General features: G+C 38.8%; 1 protein-coding gene across 1 annotated transcript; it reads left to right on the top strand.

The window, feature by feature from the left end:
* The first annotated feature begins 286 nt into the window (after positions 1 to 286).
* LOC108664992 (Down syndrome cell adhesion molecule-like protein Dscam2) lies at positions 287 to 17,958 on the top strand. The gene is made up of 24 exons (XM_047883548.1): positions 287 to 293; positions 851 to 970; positions 1,343 to 1,762; positions 2,711 to 2,852; positions 3,033 to 3,187; positions 4,329 to 4,463; positions 5,062 to 5,255; positions 5,769 to 5,875; positions 6,267 to 6,454; positions 6,747 to 6,890; positions 7,371 to 7,577; positions 8,283 to 8,500; positions 9,487 to 9,562; positions 9,847 to 10,009; positions 10,387 to 10,514; positions 11,310 to 11,427; positions 11,652 to 11,764; positions 12,347 to 12,538; positions 13,391 to 13,534; positions 13,972 to 14,121; positions 14,681 to 14,836; positions 15,556 to 15,662; positions 15,790 to 15,882; positions 16,441 to 17,958. The coding sequence occupies exons 1-24, from the start codon at positions 287 to 289 to the stop codon at positions 16,621 to 16,623; spliced, it is 3,660 nt and encodes a 1,219-aa protein (XP_047739504.1). The 3' UTR covers positions 16,624 to 17,958.
* The last annotated feature ends 124 nt before the right edge of the window (positions 17,959 to 18,082 follow it).

Genomic DNA, 18,082 nt, shown 5'->3' with positions numbered 1-18,082 from the left:
ATGTTCGTACATGAGAGTCCTGAGGGACTCTTCTTTCTTCCGAGGGCAACGGGTTCTTGGCATTAAGACCGGCGAAATAATGGCGTTTGCACTGTGCCCAACTTAGATAATTAAATTGTTTTGTATTATGCTGAAAACATTTGCGCTGCAGAATTCATTCCANGTGGTGCACGGTGAGGTGGAGTGGTGCACGGTGAGGTGGAGTGGTGCACGGTGAGGTGGAGTGGTACACGGTGAGGTGGCGTGGTGCACGGTGAGGTGGAGTGATGCACGGTGAGGTGGCGTGATGCACGGTGAGGTGGTGTGGTGCACGGTGAGGTGGAGTGGTGCACGGTGAGGTGGCGTGGTGCACGGTGAGGTGGAGTGGTGCACGGTGAGGTGGAGTGGTGCACGGTAAAGTGAAGTAGTGTCATAATTAATACAATTCCCTATTAACCTAGTTCCTAAATTCATTTCACGGTCAAAATATGTTAAACCTCGCATAAAAATTACTGGCTCTGACTGTCGTCAACGAAAACTCCCCTCATCAGTGAGGAACGTTTCACTCATCAGGTTTATTGGTGTTTATATATTTAGCGCCGAAGCAGTAATATAAGTATAAGTAATAAGTATAAGTATATATTAGTGTCGAAGCAATATACTGGTGTTTAGATATTTAGTTCGAAGCAGTAATATAAGTATAAGTAATAAATACAAGTATATATTAGTATTGGAGCAGTAATATGAGTATAAGTAATAAGTATAAGTATATATTAGTGTCGAAGCAGTAATATAAGTATATGTAATAAGTTTAATTATATATTAGTGCTGGAGCAGTAATATAAACAGCAATGTTCGTGTGCCACGACAGTGCCGCCACAGTGGCAGGACGAGCCTCACGACGTGAGCGCTACACACGACAGCGCCGTGAGAGTGCCGTGCTCGGCCCAGGGGTCCCCGCCCCCTGTCATGGCGTGGAGGAAAGAGACGGGTGGGTTAAAAAATAAATGTAATTTATTTATTTATATTATGAATATTGAGGAAAGAATAACAATCTGAACCCGCTTACCAGGCGGCAAATTCAGAAAACTTTTTGCCAATCCTCTTCAAAAACATTAGCCCAATAGCAATGAAGGCTTAAGTCTTCCTGGACCGTAGGTTTAAACGTAAGTTGGATTTAAATGAATTATGGATTCCTTTGCTCTCTTCAGCAAAATTCATACCAAAGTCGTATAAAAAAAAATTTCTTTGACCCCACTCTTTCTTTCACATGCGTTTCTTTCCTGAGGTGATCGCGCTGTACAAAACACACTAAATTAAATTAGTTTCAGTTAATAAATTGAACTAAATTTCTCGTTCACAGCAAAGGGAAAATGGGCTCCGGTTCACGCCATTAACTCGAGCGCGCGCAGCTTCAGTGATCCAGAGACGATCTGGGCTCCTCGCTTTCAAAACGAAAATTGGCAAACATCCAAATTCCACGACAATTTTTCACGAAGACGTTATTTCCTCACCCAGTCAACGGCAAACTCCTTCTCGACGTTACACCACATCAATAAAAAAATGGATACATCTAAAAAATCCTTTTCTAAGCGAGATTTTCTTCCGAGAGAAATGGAGAACTCGGCAGACACAAGAAGCTTGTCTGCGATCATGGGAACAGATGCCGAGAATTCTTTGTTCTTCAGCGCCATCAAGAAGACACACGAAGGGAGGTATCTGTGTCAGGCTACCAACGGTGTCGGTGCAGGTCTCTCCAAAATCATATCCGTCTTGGTTCAGGGTGAGATTTTTGCTATTTTCCGTAGTAAGTGTTTATTTTATTTTTGTATACTTTTATTTTTCTGCCCGTTAATTATTCCCAAGATCAAATCACAAAAAGGGAATAAGTCGGCGACCTCAAAGTTCTAGTAACTACTGTAACCATTGGTACATCAAAGAAGCGATTTAACTCGTAAATGTATGTACTCTATGTACTCTATGTACTCGTAATTGTATACTCTACGTGACAAATTTCGAAACTAATTACAGTGAAAGCGTTACAATATGCGCGCCCATTACACTTTCCCTATGACACTTGTGTATTGGTTGTTCTTGTTTTCCGGATAATTAATTTTACGACGATAATTATTTCAATTTATGGAATTTCATGAAAATTTTGTATTAAATGTTTATGAATACGCTGTCCCTGATGCCGAGGTCCCTACCGTGTGTAATGTCAAAAATTAATTAATCGCAGCATCAACCTATTTGCTTAAAAATTTATTTTAAGTGAATTATTGTTTATAAGTTATATTCTCTCAATTATACTAATAAATTTTTTCAACATCTTAATACATAAATATATGTCTCAAATAACTTCCAAGTTAAATTCTGTGACGTAGACGTTCGCGATTCAGATTAAAACCAACTTAATTGTTATTAATATTCACATTTGTTCAGTATATATCATCTACCTTATTCAACACTATGGCGGTATTTATGCTTCTCAACAAAATTTTCACCTGCTTGATATAGAAAACTGTATTTTCGAAATGTCGCAATCTATTCCAATGTCTTTTTTATCTCCCGGCGCCAGCAAAAAATTTGGTTCTACTCTTTGAAAAGACGAACAAGAAGATTATTAATAAAAAGCATGCTCTGGTCTTCAATCAAACTTGCATAAAAGAGAAACTTCTGCCGAACTACACCAATTCTCAACAAAATCATACACCCTCCTTATGCTCCATAGAACCTCCCCGGTTGAGTTCCGAGTCGCCCACGGTCGAGGTACGGGTTGGGGCGGCGGCAACCCTCAAGTGTAAGGCGTTCGGAGACCCGCCCCTCAGCCTGCGCTGGAGTCGAGACCAGCGAGAACTCGCCTCACTTTCCAGGTCGAAAAGGGAAATACGTTCATTACTTCGAGCTTACTTCGTTCATTATAAATATTTCATTCAATCAAATTGAATTGAAATGAAAAATACGACCTGATCACAATGCATTCCTTTGTAAATGAATACTGTAAAAATGAATACTTTTCTGTATTTGTTTGTAAATGAAAGTTTATACTGCAGGTTTATCGTTGAGCACACCACGGACGTCAAAGACGGTGGCAGCGCCGCCCGTCTCACCATAGAGAAGGTTGGCCTCCAGGACTCGGGATCGTATCGCTGCGAGGCTTCGAACCCGCACGGCTCACGGACAGCCGTCTTCAAACTCTTGGTCGAAGGTTCGAGCTCGATTATAAATCAGGGTTGCCAGACGGTATTTTTTCGGAAAAATTCCGCGATTTGTTTTTTAGCACATTTTCTCATTTATAGAAAAATGCACTATTGTGCTCGCCATGTCCGTCCGTCTGTCCGTCCGTGACTTCATGTTTTCGTCGACGAGAAAATGCGCTTTCTGTCACTCACTGCAGTGAGTACTGAGTTATATTTTTTTTCAATTGCGCTGGCCGGCTGAAATTTATGATATTGGTACTTCCTAAATAAATTGTAAAAACTGTAAAAAAATTGAATTTTTACACAGAAACTTACAAATATACTAGTATTTATTTAGTTATAGGCTTTTTTTGGCATTTTTTTCTTCGCGGACTTTGAATTTCTCTTTTTTGTTCGCGGACAGTTGAATTAATTTTAGGATCATATGAAATGATTTCATAGAGCAATAATTATGCTGTTCAGTTTTCCAATAGTTTTTCAAATAAAAATAATTGCGATCTCGGCACACAATGAAACTATCTCGATTCCCTGAAATTCTCTCTTGTTTAACTAATTATTTACACGTAAAAACCAATTTTCTCGCGTAGTTTCTTTTTATTTACACGTAAAAAACAATTTTCTCACGTAGTTTCCTTTTTATTTACACGTAAAAACGAATTTTCTCACGTAGTTTCCTTTTTATTTACACCCAAAAACGAATTTTCTCACGTAGTTTCCTTTTTATTTACACGCAAAAACGAATTTTCTCACGTAGTTTCCTTTTTATTTACACGCAAAAACGAATTTTCTCACGTAGTTTCTTTTTTATTTACACGTAAAAACCAATTTTCTCTCGTAGTTTCCTTTTTATTTACCAACATAAACGAATTTTATCACGTAGTTTCCTTTTTATTTACACGTAAAAAAACAATTTTCTCACGTAGTTTCCTTTTTAGTTACACGTAAAAACAAATTTTCTCACGTAGTTTCCTTTTTATTTACACGTAAAAACAAATTTTCTCACGTAGTTTCCTTTTTATTTACACGTAAAAACCAATTTTCTCACGTAGTTTCCTTTTTGTTTACACGCAAAAAACAATTTTCTCACGTAGTTTCCTTTTTATTTACACGCAAAAACGAATTTTCTCACATAGTTTATTTTTCTCGCAGACGTCCCCGGCGAGGTGCAGGCATTGCGCGTAGAAGAGTCTGGGTCTCGGCACCTGATGTTGCGGTGGCGTCCGCCTACAGAGACCGCTGGCAATATCACCTCCTACATCGTGCGCCACAGCCTCCAGCAGGAGGGTAAGTGTCTGGGCCCTATCAATAAATTTAAATTATCTAATTATTAATAAATTATAATTATTGATAAATTATTATCAATAAATTACTATCAATAAAGTTAAATGTTTTTGACTTTACCAGTCAATAACCGAAGGTTTTTCAAACTAAACCCACTAATCACACACGAGAAATCGGTCACTACATCTACCTTGGCCACACTTTGTACTAAAAAGAAGTTCGATAGCACGATCGTTAGGTTTACATCTAGGTTGCCCTCTCATGGACGAACTTGACTACCATTGTTTTGTTTCGGAAGTTTTCTACCTGCAAACCACGGAATTGCATTATCGCCCACTGAAAAATTATTTAATTACTTTTCCTCTATTCTAGATTTTGATTTTTCGGTACTTACCCTGAATACTTCCCCTGAAAGAAATGATTAACTTTGAAGTATCTCAACTTAACTACCTGCAAACCACGGAATTGCATTACCGCCCACTAAAAAATTATTTAATTACTTTTACTTTACTTTAGATTTTGATTTTTTGTTACTTACCCTGAACAATAAATGATAAACTTTAAAGTACCTCAACTTAATATGAAGTCTTGGATTGCCCAGTGTCCTCGACCACCCCGACGGAGGTGCACGTCCAAGGGACCACGACGCACACAACACTAGAAGGACTCCTGCCGGCGTCGTGGTACACGGTGGCCGTGGCCGCCGCCAACAGGGTGGGGCGGGGTAACTTCAGTGGGGCAGTGACCCACCGCACTGAGGAGGAGAAACCCAGTGGTGCTCCGCGCGACGTCCAGGTGGGTTCAGTACAGTTACATACTTGTTCGAATTGAACATGTTATTTATCGAATAACAATCTGTAAAATAAAGGAATTATTACTATTATTTCAATATGGGAAATATAATACTATTGTTATTATTATTATTCTCAATATGTATTATACTTATTATAAATTTGAGAACTATATGCGCAATTCAATACACTTTTTATTTTGTAATGAGGTTAAAAATTAATTATTTCTCTCTATATTTGTTTTTTTTTTCACGTCATTATACCCTTGTTAGATTCAGGCAAGTAATTTATGCAAGTTGAAATGAGCGCTTGCGGTCTAACAAAACAACTCATCACAAAATATTTTCTAAATCTACACTGAAATTGGATAACAAAAAAATTATATTGGCTTAGCAATCGAATGACTTTCCGAATCGGGGGGAATAGCATTTCCGCAGAAAACTGGAACATTTTCGTCGATAAAAGAGCTAAGTTTGCAAATTGTTGCAATTTTTATCATGTAATATTTTTATTTCAGGTAACTGCGGCATCGTCTACCAGCCTCGCCGTGCGCTGGGAGTCGCCTTCGCCGGAGTCGCGGCACGGACGCCTGCTTGGCTTCTACCTCGGCATCGCCCGAGTCCGGTGAGTGGCGCTCGAGGTGCTCGCTGAGTCCGAGCCAAACTCATCCTATAGGCATCGCCCGAGTCCAGTGAGTGGCGCTTGAGGTGCTCGCTGAGTCCGAGCCAAACTCATCCTATAGGCATCGCCCGAGTCCAGTGAGTAGCGCTTGAGGTGCTCGCTGAGCCCGAGCCAAACTCATTCTATAGGCATCGCCTAAGTCCGTTGAGTGGTGCTTGTGGGTTTCGATGAAACCGACCTAAACTCATCCCCTTTTGCAGCCTATTTAAATTTTCTTTCAATTTACCGCAATTAAATTGGACCTCAATATTTACTGCCATTGAGCTACATTGAACCTTACTTTAGTTTGATGTCATCCTTCTACATAGAAAATACATTATTCCATTTGTTGCAGAGATTCATCACAAGACGATGCGTTGTCTTACAACTTCACGACGGTGGGATCAGGTGGTGACACTAGTCATCACAGTGCAGTGTCAGGCCTGGTGCCCTACACTAGTTACTCCGTCGTGGTGAGAGCCTTCAACGCTCAGGGGGCCGGTCCACCCTCTGAACCGGTCACCACACGCACACTGCAGGACAGTGAGTTGAACTCGGCATTCTGGAATCTTATTGACTTTAATAATTTATTTAATTCGTCCAATAACTTCTGCCGACTTTTGAAACTGGCCGAGCAATAATTGACCAAACGATAATTAATTTTTTTCACTGAAGAGAAAGTTCTATGTTAGACGTTGTGTAGGAGTTATCGAAATCACCATATTTGACTATGTTTTTTGCAATCATATATATTACAAATAGTGAACAGATAAAGATCACTAGAAATCAATACCACATACTTGTGGTCACTTCATTGTAGTCCCTTTTCTTCAAGGACCCAGCAGCCCCCCTTCAGGGGTGCGGTGTGCTGGTGTCTCCCCCACGGCCCTGGAGATCTCCTGGCAACCTCTCCCTCAGGACGACGCGAACGGTATCGTCGTTGGCTACAGGGTCACGTACGTTCCAGCTGTCCAGTCAGGTGAGGAAAATACTTAGTTGCTCGAATACGTATTTAATGCGTATTAATATAATACATAATAATATAATATATATAATATTATTAATACACAATAATACGTACTTTCTCGAATACGTATAGGAAGGGTCTGGCTGATTTTTGGCCCCCCTTAAATTTTTTAATTGACCGGTTATGTCAGTCTATAAGGTTTCTTCACCGGAAAAAGCAATAAACTCTTAGTCTACAAATGCAATAACAGTAATCGATATTATTCGTCGTCAGTAATAGACTTGCTTACTATAGTTAACCTCACTAGACAAGCTAATGACCCTTATGCGCAAAGTGATCGAGATAATTTTGCTAGGTGAAACCGTGTTAATATGATACCATGGCTAAACAAATTCTTCATTTTTTTTTTGCATTTAAAAAATTCCTCAAAAGCCATGCATTTAAATTTTATAATTTCCTTTCAGAATCTTCACAAATATAATTTCCTTGCAGAATCTTCACACATAAAGGACGGGAGCAGCAGAGTGTCTCTCGGTGCCTCTCGCACCAACATATCCGGCGTGGTCGAGACCCAGAACGTGACCGCGAGCATCGACGGTCTGGCCTCCTGGAGCGCCTACAGCGTCCAGGTCTCTGCCGCCACGCAGGCAGGATACGGCAGCCCTTCTCCTCCGATCCTGTGCACCACCAAGGAAGGAAGTCAGTTATAACTTTAATTTAGGCTAAATTATTGGTCAACATTTAAGTAATGATAGGTGAAAACACTTGACAATTTCTCCTCCGCTCCTGTGCACCACCAAGGAAGGAAGTCAGTTATAACTTTTATTTAGGCTAAATTATTGGTCAACATTTAAGTAATAATAGGTGAGAAAACTTGACAATTTCTCCTCAGCTTCTGTGCACCACCAAGGAAGGAAGTCAGTTACATTTTTAATTTAGGATATTATCGTGGTGGACATTTAAAAAATGATAGTTGAGAACACATGACAATGTAAAGAATACTTTTATGGTGAACTTTAAGTAATGGTAATTGAGAAAACTTGAGAATTTATAACTAGGCAGTTTATAATCACAGATGCATAGGAAGAAAATTCGGGATGACGAAGCATCATTTAATATTTTCTTCATTACTGGTTTGATGGTTTTTCCTTTCATGTTCCTAATGGCAAAATTGGAGCAACACTAAGCTAGAAAACGAAGCCCCTAGCAAACTAAGACCTATATTGTTTTATTGTAGTGCATAGATGATCTCAAGTCATCATTAATTTTTGAACCTTTCGTTGTTCATTGCGCATCGCAGGGACACACGATCTACCAAATGTTCATGTCGATCATGCAATGTTATCGAACATCAATTACTAATTTTCTTCACATATTCATCGTGTTTATTTCACATTTACGTAGTTCCGGACGCACCGCACCGCATCCGCGCCGTAGCGTACGACCGTAACTCCGTGGTCGTAAGTTGGACGACTCCGCGGCATCCGCGCGGACGCATCGTAAGTTACGTCGTCAACTGGCAAGTGGACGGCGTCCCGCATGACACTGGATCTCACCGCACCGGCGATGGCGAGACGCGATACTACAAAATAAGGGAACTACCTACGCATACGCTCGTCAAGGTAAAATATTGTGTGTGAACTCGTAAGAACTTACTAAGAACTCCTAAACTCCTATGGAAGAAGTTGCTTCTACGCACCGGCGATTACGGGACGCGCTACTACAAAATACGGGAACTGCCTCAGCATAAGCTCGTCAAGGTAAAATATTGTGTGGAAACTCATAAGAACTTACTAAGAACTCCTAAACTGTATAGAAGAACTTGCTTCTACGCACCGGCGATGGCGAGACGCGCCACTACAAAATACGGGAACTGCCACAGCATACGCTCGTCAAGGTAAAATATTGTGTGTGAACCTCTAAAAACTTACTCAGAACTCCTAAACTTCTATAGAAGAACTTGCTTCTGCGCACCGGCGATGACGAAACGCGATTCTACAAAATATGGGAACTGCCTACGCATGCGCTCGTCAAGGTCCATAACTTCTTATTTAGTAGTTCAATCTTATTTCCATTCTTTTACATGCCGATCGACGATTCATCGGCCAAAAAATGTATCATTTCCATACGCTCAATAAGGTAGAATATTGTGTGTGAACTCCTAAGAACTTACTAAGAACTCCTGAACTTCTGTAGAAGAACTTGCTTCCATAGTAGTTCATTAGTTCAACCGCAATGCCTTCGAATTTGTGGCACGCGAATGTTCATTTCACGGGTAGATATATTACTTTTAGAGCATGACTTGGGGCCTCAATTCAGTGAAAATTGTGGTATCGAGGAATCCTAGCACAACTCTGATCTATCATCTTATTAATATTCACGTTTTTAAGGACTGATCAGTGATTATCCATCCTTGATCAGGTTAATCAGTGATTATCCTGAATCGGTGCAAATTTTTTCAGTATGTACTATGAACTCTTTTATTCAAGTACACTGGAAGCAAATTCACACTTAAACAATAATTTCATTGTTTTTCAATTGTAAGCATCAAAAATAACTTTTGAATTTTCATTTGTTCTAATTTTACTGATTACCGTAAATATTACAGTTGTGGGTCCAAGCAGAGTCTGCCGCAGGGCTGAGCCCAGACAGCCCCATAGCTTCTCTTACTCTCACTGAAGAAGGTACTGCAAAATATTTACCCTTACTTTCTTCCCTCTATCGCCCACATTCGTACTGTTCCCTAAAATTTGATTCAAGAATGTAACGTGATCAAAATATCTGTTTATCATTTTCATGGTCTAATTCCGTGTATGTGGGGTTATAAGTTCCGTATAACCGCAACAAGCTGTGGATGTTCTGTGATGTTAAGAATCGGCGACAGGCCTATGGCCTAATAAACCCTGAAACCACTATTATTATTATTATTATTATAATTGTTCAAATTTAGAATTGCCCTATATGACAGTTGGTGCCGGCATATGGTCGGTTGGGGGCAGTGTGAGCGCAGCCTGGCGCACAGACGTGCTCCTAGAATGTCGCACGGCCGGACAGCCTCAACCGAACGTGTCTTGGACGCACGACCACCAACTGCTGCACAGCAAAGGCGGACATGGACAGGCCAGAGTCAGGTAGCCGCGTTTGTTTTTTCCGTTTTTTCTTTTCATTTTCCGCTTTTCCTCTTCATTTACTCTCAAGCCACGTTTCTCGCCATTCTAATATTCGTAATTATATAGTTATATGCTGCCTGATTCGCTTTTCTATGAAAATTCATCAAGTTACGACAATCTGCAATAAGTTTTCAACATGAAATTTCTGTCAGGTTCAAACAATATGAAATTTTCAACATGAAATTTCTCCAGGTTCAGACAGTATGACATTTTAGACATGAAATTTCTTCAGGTTCAGACAATATGAAATTTTCAATGTGAAATTTCTTCAGGTTTAGACAATGTTAAATTTTCAAAATGAAATTTCTTCAAGTTACGACTCGTTTCCTGGCTCACAGATGGCAGGTGACGGAGAACAATGCTCTGCGTTTGCTGAACGTTGACCGGAGCAGCGGTGGCCAATATCGCTGTACCGCCGCCAATCAGTTCAACACGGACAACATTCACTACAACCTCACCGTGCTGGGTATCATACACATTCATTCCAAGTGAAATATGACTTAATTATTATTATGGGCAGGATTCACTACAACTTAACCGTGCTGGGTACCATACACATTTATTCTCAGTGAAATACGACTAAGTTATCATTATAAGCAGAATTCACTACAACCTCACCGTGCTGGGTATCATACACATTCATTCCAAGTGAAATATGACTTAGTTATTGATTTTAACACTGGCAGCATTCACTACAACCTCGCCGTGCTGGGTATCATACACATTCATTCCCAGTGAAATACTGCTTAGTTATTAATCTTAACATTGGCAGCATTCATTACAGCCTCACCGTGATGGGTATCATACATGTGCGGGTTATTATACATATTCATTCGAACTGATGTGCAACTTAATTATTAAATTTAACTCTAATAATATGTACTACAGCCTCATCGTAGCGGGTTTCTTACATAAACATACGAAATGAAATATGGCAAAAAGTAACATGGCTCAGTAGAAACTGCTTCCACATAAAAACCATGATTCTCGGCATTTAAATCAACGCAATTTGAAAAAAATTCCGTAATCTTCCCGCTAATTTTACGAAAACGATCAAGTGTTTTGTTCATATAGCACTTTACATTCGCGAGGTAATCTCTTACATCCTCAATCGCTTGAAAAACATTCTGATGAATATTTAGTGATGAACAATAATAATATTTTTATATTACACCTCTAACAAAAAAATTATAAACTAAATTGGTGTACGAAACATGCAGCGAAAAATTTTATAAACTAAATTGGCTTACGGAACGTGCAGTGCCTCCATCACCGCCATCGTTGCACGTCACCAAAACGACGTCGTCGTCTGTTCGTCTGCAGTGGCACGTCACAGACGACGGTGGCTCGCCTGTGACTGCAGCCACCCTCTACTACAGGTGACCTGCCTGCCTGGATATTGTTAACCTGACTAACCTGTGAGTGCAGTCACGCACAATCATTTATTTATAAAAGGCTGTCTCACCTTATTATGCTACATTGTTTTCATTTCTCAAATCGGATTTGATTTGAATTTATCATGCCATTCATCAATCCATAATTTATTTCCACTAATATATCATAACTTGGTACCTGTGAGTCTATTAATTCATGAGTCCCTCAGGACGGAGCTCGGGGACACAAAGGAGACGTCGGTGAAGGATTCTCACGCAACCCTCGCAGGACTGGAGTGTGGCAGTCGCTACAAACTCTTCATGATCTGCCACAACTCTGTTGGTGAGGCAGCCTTAATACTCATAAAATGTTTTATGTTGCCATAATTCTCAACAGCCATAATACTCATAAATGTTCTTTAACTTGTCATAACCCTCAAAACATGGCCTTAGTGTTGTCATCACGTCAATAACTGTAGGTGAGGCGGCCATAATACTCATAAAATGTTCTCTATGTCGCCGTAATTCTCAAAACATGGCCTTTGTGTTGCCATCATGTCAACAACTTTGTAGGTGAGACGGTCATAATACTCATAAAATGTTCTCTATGTCGCCATAATTCTCAAAACATGCCCTTTGTGTTGCCATCATGTCAACAACTCTGTTGGTGAGGCAGGCATCATGCTCAAAACATGCCATCATGATAGAAACAAGCACTTCGAGTTGCAATCGTGTCAAATAATACGATGAGACATGCCCAATGCTCGACGAATATTTTTTGGCGATTATCAATGGAAGTAACAAAATTACGACTATGGCTGATAAATAATTATTCTAATCGATTTATGCACACGAATGTCAAAAGGTTTTTTCTCGAAATATTTTAATATAAATTAATGAGCTTAATCGAGTCGACCGCCTCCAGGCAGCAGCGACTCTTCACCCGTAATTGACGTGACCACAAAAGGCAGTCCTCCAGAAGCGCCCCCGCAGTTCCAGTTCATCACCCAAAACGGCACCCAAGTCACCCTTTACCTCGGGCTCTGGCAGTCTGGCGGGTGCCCCATCACCCACTTCACTGTCGAACGCAAGCTCGGAGACGACCACTGGAGAATGGGTGAACAATATTACATAGGATCACTTCTCGAATAATTTTGTTTAGGTATATTTGTTCAGTTAATTTCAGGAAATTTTATCCCAAACTGCCCATTAACATTCTCATTACTCTTATTGAACAAGGATCACTTATAGAATAATTTGGTTTAGATATATTTGTTCAGTTGATTTTAGGCAGTTTTATCGCAAACTGACCATGACATTCTCATTACTCTTACTGAACACCATTTTATTTAAGCATTCATTTTATAGAGCACGATTTTTTATGAAAATATCTCAGAATGAATTTTATACTCTAAATCTATTTGTTTACTTAAATTCAGAAAATTTTACCATTCCAATGATAACCTATCTTATCGTTCTTGCCTACATAGGTCATTGAATTAATATTAATTAATTCATTTATTTTATGCAGTTGAAATTTATTATTATTCGTTGAATCGAAATTGTTCATTGAACTCTTACTAATTTACGCAATTAATATTATTTTAATTTCTAATTTACTTATTGATATTATGAATTGAACTCTCTTAATTGTAATTAATTTTATCGACATTAGTCATTGAACTCTTTTTGATTTCCGCATTTATTACAACGTTTTTCTTAGTTTCGTTTCGTCTCTTTCTGTCATAAAAAATTCAAACCTTAATTTAGAGCACTTCTGAAGATCCTAGAAACTTGAAATTTGGCGTGCATGCTTATGCTGCCTAACAATTCAAGATTTGATCATCAGAAGTAATAATTAAAAAAATTTTGCCACGTTTTTATCATCAGAAGTAATAAATATATAAAAAAATTACCACGTTTTTACCAAGTTTTTTTTATTCATTGAGATATCGTTATTAAATTTCAGTAAACGCCGAGGTTGCGCCTACGCGCACGCTGACGGTGGGCGGCCTGGAGCCCCTGCATACCGTGCGTCTCCTGCGCGTCACGGCCCACAACTCGGCCGGCGCTACGGCGGCCGTGTACAGCCTACAGGCCGACCTCGCTTTAGGTCACTCCTCACACGGCAGTTGCATGATATCCATCATAATCATAATCATCATAATCATTTATAACGAAATCATATTCATTATCGTGACGAAAAATCGCCGTGTTCAGCCTACAGGCCGACCTCGCTTTAGGTCACTCCTGACACGGAAGTTGCATGATATCCATAATAATCAAAATCATTATCGTAACGAAAAATATCCACACTTTTTCTGATAGTGAATACCCAAAACACTGCAGAAAGCTACATTCTGCCATAAAGCGTCATCGTTTAACAAATAAAAATGGTTGCTGCAACTTAATTATACCTAGAAGCGATTGTTCAAGCTGATTACTTAGGAAAAATAATTGTTATCATTATATATCATATATTATTATAATTATATATCAAAGATATATCATATATTATATCATATATATCAAAGATAAATTTAATCACAGGTGTGGACAGCCCGTGGAGCCGCGCCACAGCCGGTCAGGGCCCGCACACGGCCGCGGTATGGCAGGACATGCGCGTCGTAGCGCCGGCGCTGTCGTGTCTGCTGCTGCTGCTCGGCGCCGCGGTCAAGCTTCTCCTCTGCATCAGAAATCGTAATTACTTATTGATATTATGAATACCTTCGCAAAATCAGAAGTCGTAAGGGCTTACCTTCGCAAAAAGCTTAAATATATCAAGATCCTATATTACTTTTTAGTCCAAAATTGATCCAAGTCTTTCAGCTTCAAGAAATTTTGACTTTTTATTAGTAATTTTCAACATATAGAAACATTATGCAATTTTTCAATGCAAAAGAATTAGAGCATATAAGCGACTACTTCGGCGAAATCAGGCAGGGTAGCTTCGCTTTTACATGAGATGCCCGTGTTATTTCAACTAGTCAGATCGTGTTATCTATCCAGTTGAAATATTGAAATGTCATAAACACATATCAATTTGTAAACAAAAAGTCAGCGTGTAAGGAGATTCTGCGCTTAGCATTTTGTGTGCATTTTTTTCTTACGATTACCAAAAAAGGAATCTAGAGCCTTAAATTTTTTTAAATCTTATTGAAACATTTGTAGGCTTCTTCTTAGTGAATTTCAAGCGTATAAATGCATAATTATTTGAAGAAAGAAGTCGAAGAACTAAATAGATTTCCTTCTTTTCAAGGTCGGTCGCGTTTGGCGACCGCAAAGCCTTCCAGCAACGGACTCAATAGTTACATCTCCTCTGACGTTATTCAGAATGACGTCAAAACAGACGACGACAACTTTAAGAAAAAAGTCGCCAACACCAGCAGGCATCACGTCCGAGGAGTAGAATCCAGTTAGTAACCCACTAATCTTGTTACGTTGAATCAACAATGTTTAAAACGTCTTTTCATTGAATCAACGTTACGTTGATGGGGACTAGTCAATAAATAAGCATACCTAACTATCGATAAAATTATTATATTTACAGGCGGTCCCTAACAACGTTAACGTTGTTTCAACAACATTTGCCTGATGGTTATTATATAGCCAGTGAATAACGGGCTGGTAGCAGGCGTCTTCACCATCGAGTAACGAATGCTACGTTACTGTCATTTTTATAACTCGCGAATAACGACGGCCTTACCACTACCATGTTTGAGGATCAAATATATAACAAATTTATCCCATAAATTTATCATGCACGTCCATTTTCTAGTTGCAAATCTGTTTCTCTTTCGTTGTTTAAAAGCTACACTCAATTAGTTGACTCATCTCACTACTCGTACTTGAATTGAACCCTACTCCAGCCTATAAACTGCGCCATCAAATTGTCTACGTTTGACCATACTCACTAGATTATAAATTGATCACTTGATTGATAAACTCACTAGATTATAAATTGATCACTTCTTGCGCACGCCGTTCCCAAGCGTACCAAAACGAAAACTGTGACATCAAATTGTCTACTATCGCTTGGCCAAACAATATATTATTTTATCTTCACCTAAAATACTTTGCACGCTACATCTCATCTTTGCTAGTTGACATTTAACAAATAATTTGTCTTTTCAGGATCGTCAGCTGAGGCTGAGTATCACGCGTACGCAGATGTCTTGTACAAACATTCTGCCTCTTCAACCTATGATCCAGAGGCAGAGCATCGCTTCCAACATCAAGAAGTGACCACTGCATAATTATTTACCAGTTTTGAAGTTTTTAATCAATATAATGTTAGAAATATTGATAATTTTTAATAATGTTTATATATGTTGACGTGTTAATAAGAGACGTATTAATCAAACACAGCATCCTGAGGCGGCGCTGAAGGCAGGGTGTGGAGACCAGCAGTTCTACAGCGTCGTGTACCGGCAGCCACTGCGCCGCGCTTACCCTGATCAGGTCTCTGCTACACTCAAAGAAATGAAATTAATGAGTCATATTGTCCAAAAAAATGACACTTTTTTCCTGCAGCACTAGCTGAGTGCGGACGTAGCACTGATACGCCCATAGCCGAGCCAAACTGAGGCAGGATGACGCACAAAACAGCAAATAGTGCATAGCTAGTGGATGAAGCCTCACTCCATTCAATTGACTGTTCCATTCATTTTTAAAATTTGCATAAATTCATTATGAAGATTATTCATTTATTCGTATTTTTTTGGTCGGTCATGCCAATAGTTATCATCAAATTTATTATTCAGGTAAATTACAAGTTTAGCATTAATCTGACCATACTACATGTAGTGATATCATTAAAAGTCATACAAAATTTAATTTGGAAATTTCTTATTCGTTTTCAATGCTTCCAATGCATTTTATTGATAGAAAACTTCTTATTATTAATGCCTTTACTAGGATCATAGCCGTAAAACCCGCAGCCGTAAGCCTGTTGCAAAACAGCTTGCTATCCTTAATATAATTATGCTAAAAAGAACCAACATTTATGATGTGTTTCAGGCTGCCTCTGCGGTGCCCAACGATGGATCTGTGGTCATCCAAACTTACAGACGCGAGAAGCCAGGGCGGAAAAATTCGACGATGGTAGCAGAGGTCCAAGATGTGAAAAAATCAAGATTCCTAGAGACATCGACTTCTTTTGAGGATCGGGAGATTTATGATCGCGATTCACGAATGAAATAATGTATTCATAGCAAGTGATGAAAATCCTATATAATGGTCTAAATGCATTGTTGTCCGTAGGGTATAAAAAAATGAATTTCCGAGAAGTTGATAGCGGACGGAAAAAACATTCGTGGGTTTCGAATGTTACCCCTTAAAACGTTTTGTACATACTTTCATTGAATTCTAATTTAATTTTAGTTTTGTGAATATTACATGTCTGGTGCTCCTGGGATGTACGTACTGCTCCAAACTGTACTTCTGTATTCATGTCAATTGTATTTCTTGCAACGTTTCAGTAAATCACCAGTCGCCAATATCCTGTTGCAACTGATACCAAAACATTGCGGTACGTTAGCAATTGGCTAAACTTGATCTTAACTTGTGCATATCGATATGTTCTATTTTTATCATATGATAATATATTTTAATTTATTAGGTACATCATATTATTATTTATACTATTATTATTATCAACATTTTACTTACTTTAAGTTGAGTGTTATCAGTCAATGAAAACGGATACGGTTGTCAAGATCGTGACATTTCTTAACCACATATATTGAAAAACTGCAACAATTTACAACGACTGAAAATTTTTATTTCCGGAAGGAAAGAATTAATTAAAAATTTTATCTTTGAACCTTCATATACGTCTGTGTTGTCTCTTTGTTTCGTAATTCCATCGGTCGTTTGTGTAACTGAAAATAGAGACAATTTCTATTCTAGTGACTCTGTTTCTAGTAGTAATTAACTACTATAGATCAGAACTGCGAAGAAAATTTCTCTGTATATCTCCTGCCGTACAACCTCCAAAAGCCTGTATTATCTTAATGAAGAACTATCAATGTCGACTATCGCTGATATCATCTGACGCTGATGTCAACTGACGCTGATGTCATCTGACGCTGATATCAACTGACGCTGATGTCAACTGACGATAATGTCAACTGACGAAAATGTCATCTGACGCTGATGTCAACTGACGATAATGTCATCTGACGCTGATGTCAACTATCGCTGATGTCATCTGATGCTGATGTCAACTGTCACTTTAGTCAACTATCTTAATGGGCAATGAAAATTAGGTAAATAGTATGTCGGGTGAAAGCTGAATCTACAGTCTTCTTGAAGCGGTTATAAAGATCATAGATCATATAGGTATCTGGTAACTTCAATCTATGCATTTTTTAATTCTTTCACAACATCTCAATTCATTGTTATTTATACTCTCGTTGATGAACCATTTTCGTTGTTTCTTTCAACAGCAAATCTAACTCCGTACTAATTAAAAAATATATACGATGTTGATTGGAATTGCGAGCAGGGCAATGTTAGATGTGAATAATAAATGAATAAATCCTATTTGTTTTCATTTCAAAGCTTTTTTTCACATTTCAACTGGCTTTCACGGGAAGAAGAGAGATCAGATACAGACGATATACGAGAATAATTGATATTTAGCAACAAAATTTCATGG

The sequence above is a fragment of the Hyalella azteca genome, unplaced genomic scaffold (assembly GCF_000764305.2).
Source record: "Hyalella azteca isolate HAZT.00-mixed unplaced genomic scaffold, Hazt_2.0.2 contig13225, whole genome shotgun sequence".
NCBI lineage: Eukaryota > Metazoa > Arthropoda > Malacostraca > Amphipoda > Hyalellidae > Hyalella > Hyalella azteca.
This window is presented reverse-complemented; position numbering and strand designations above follow the sequence as displayed.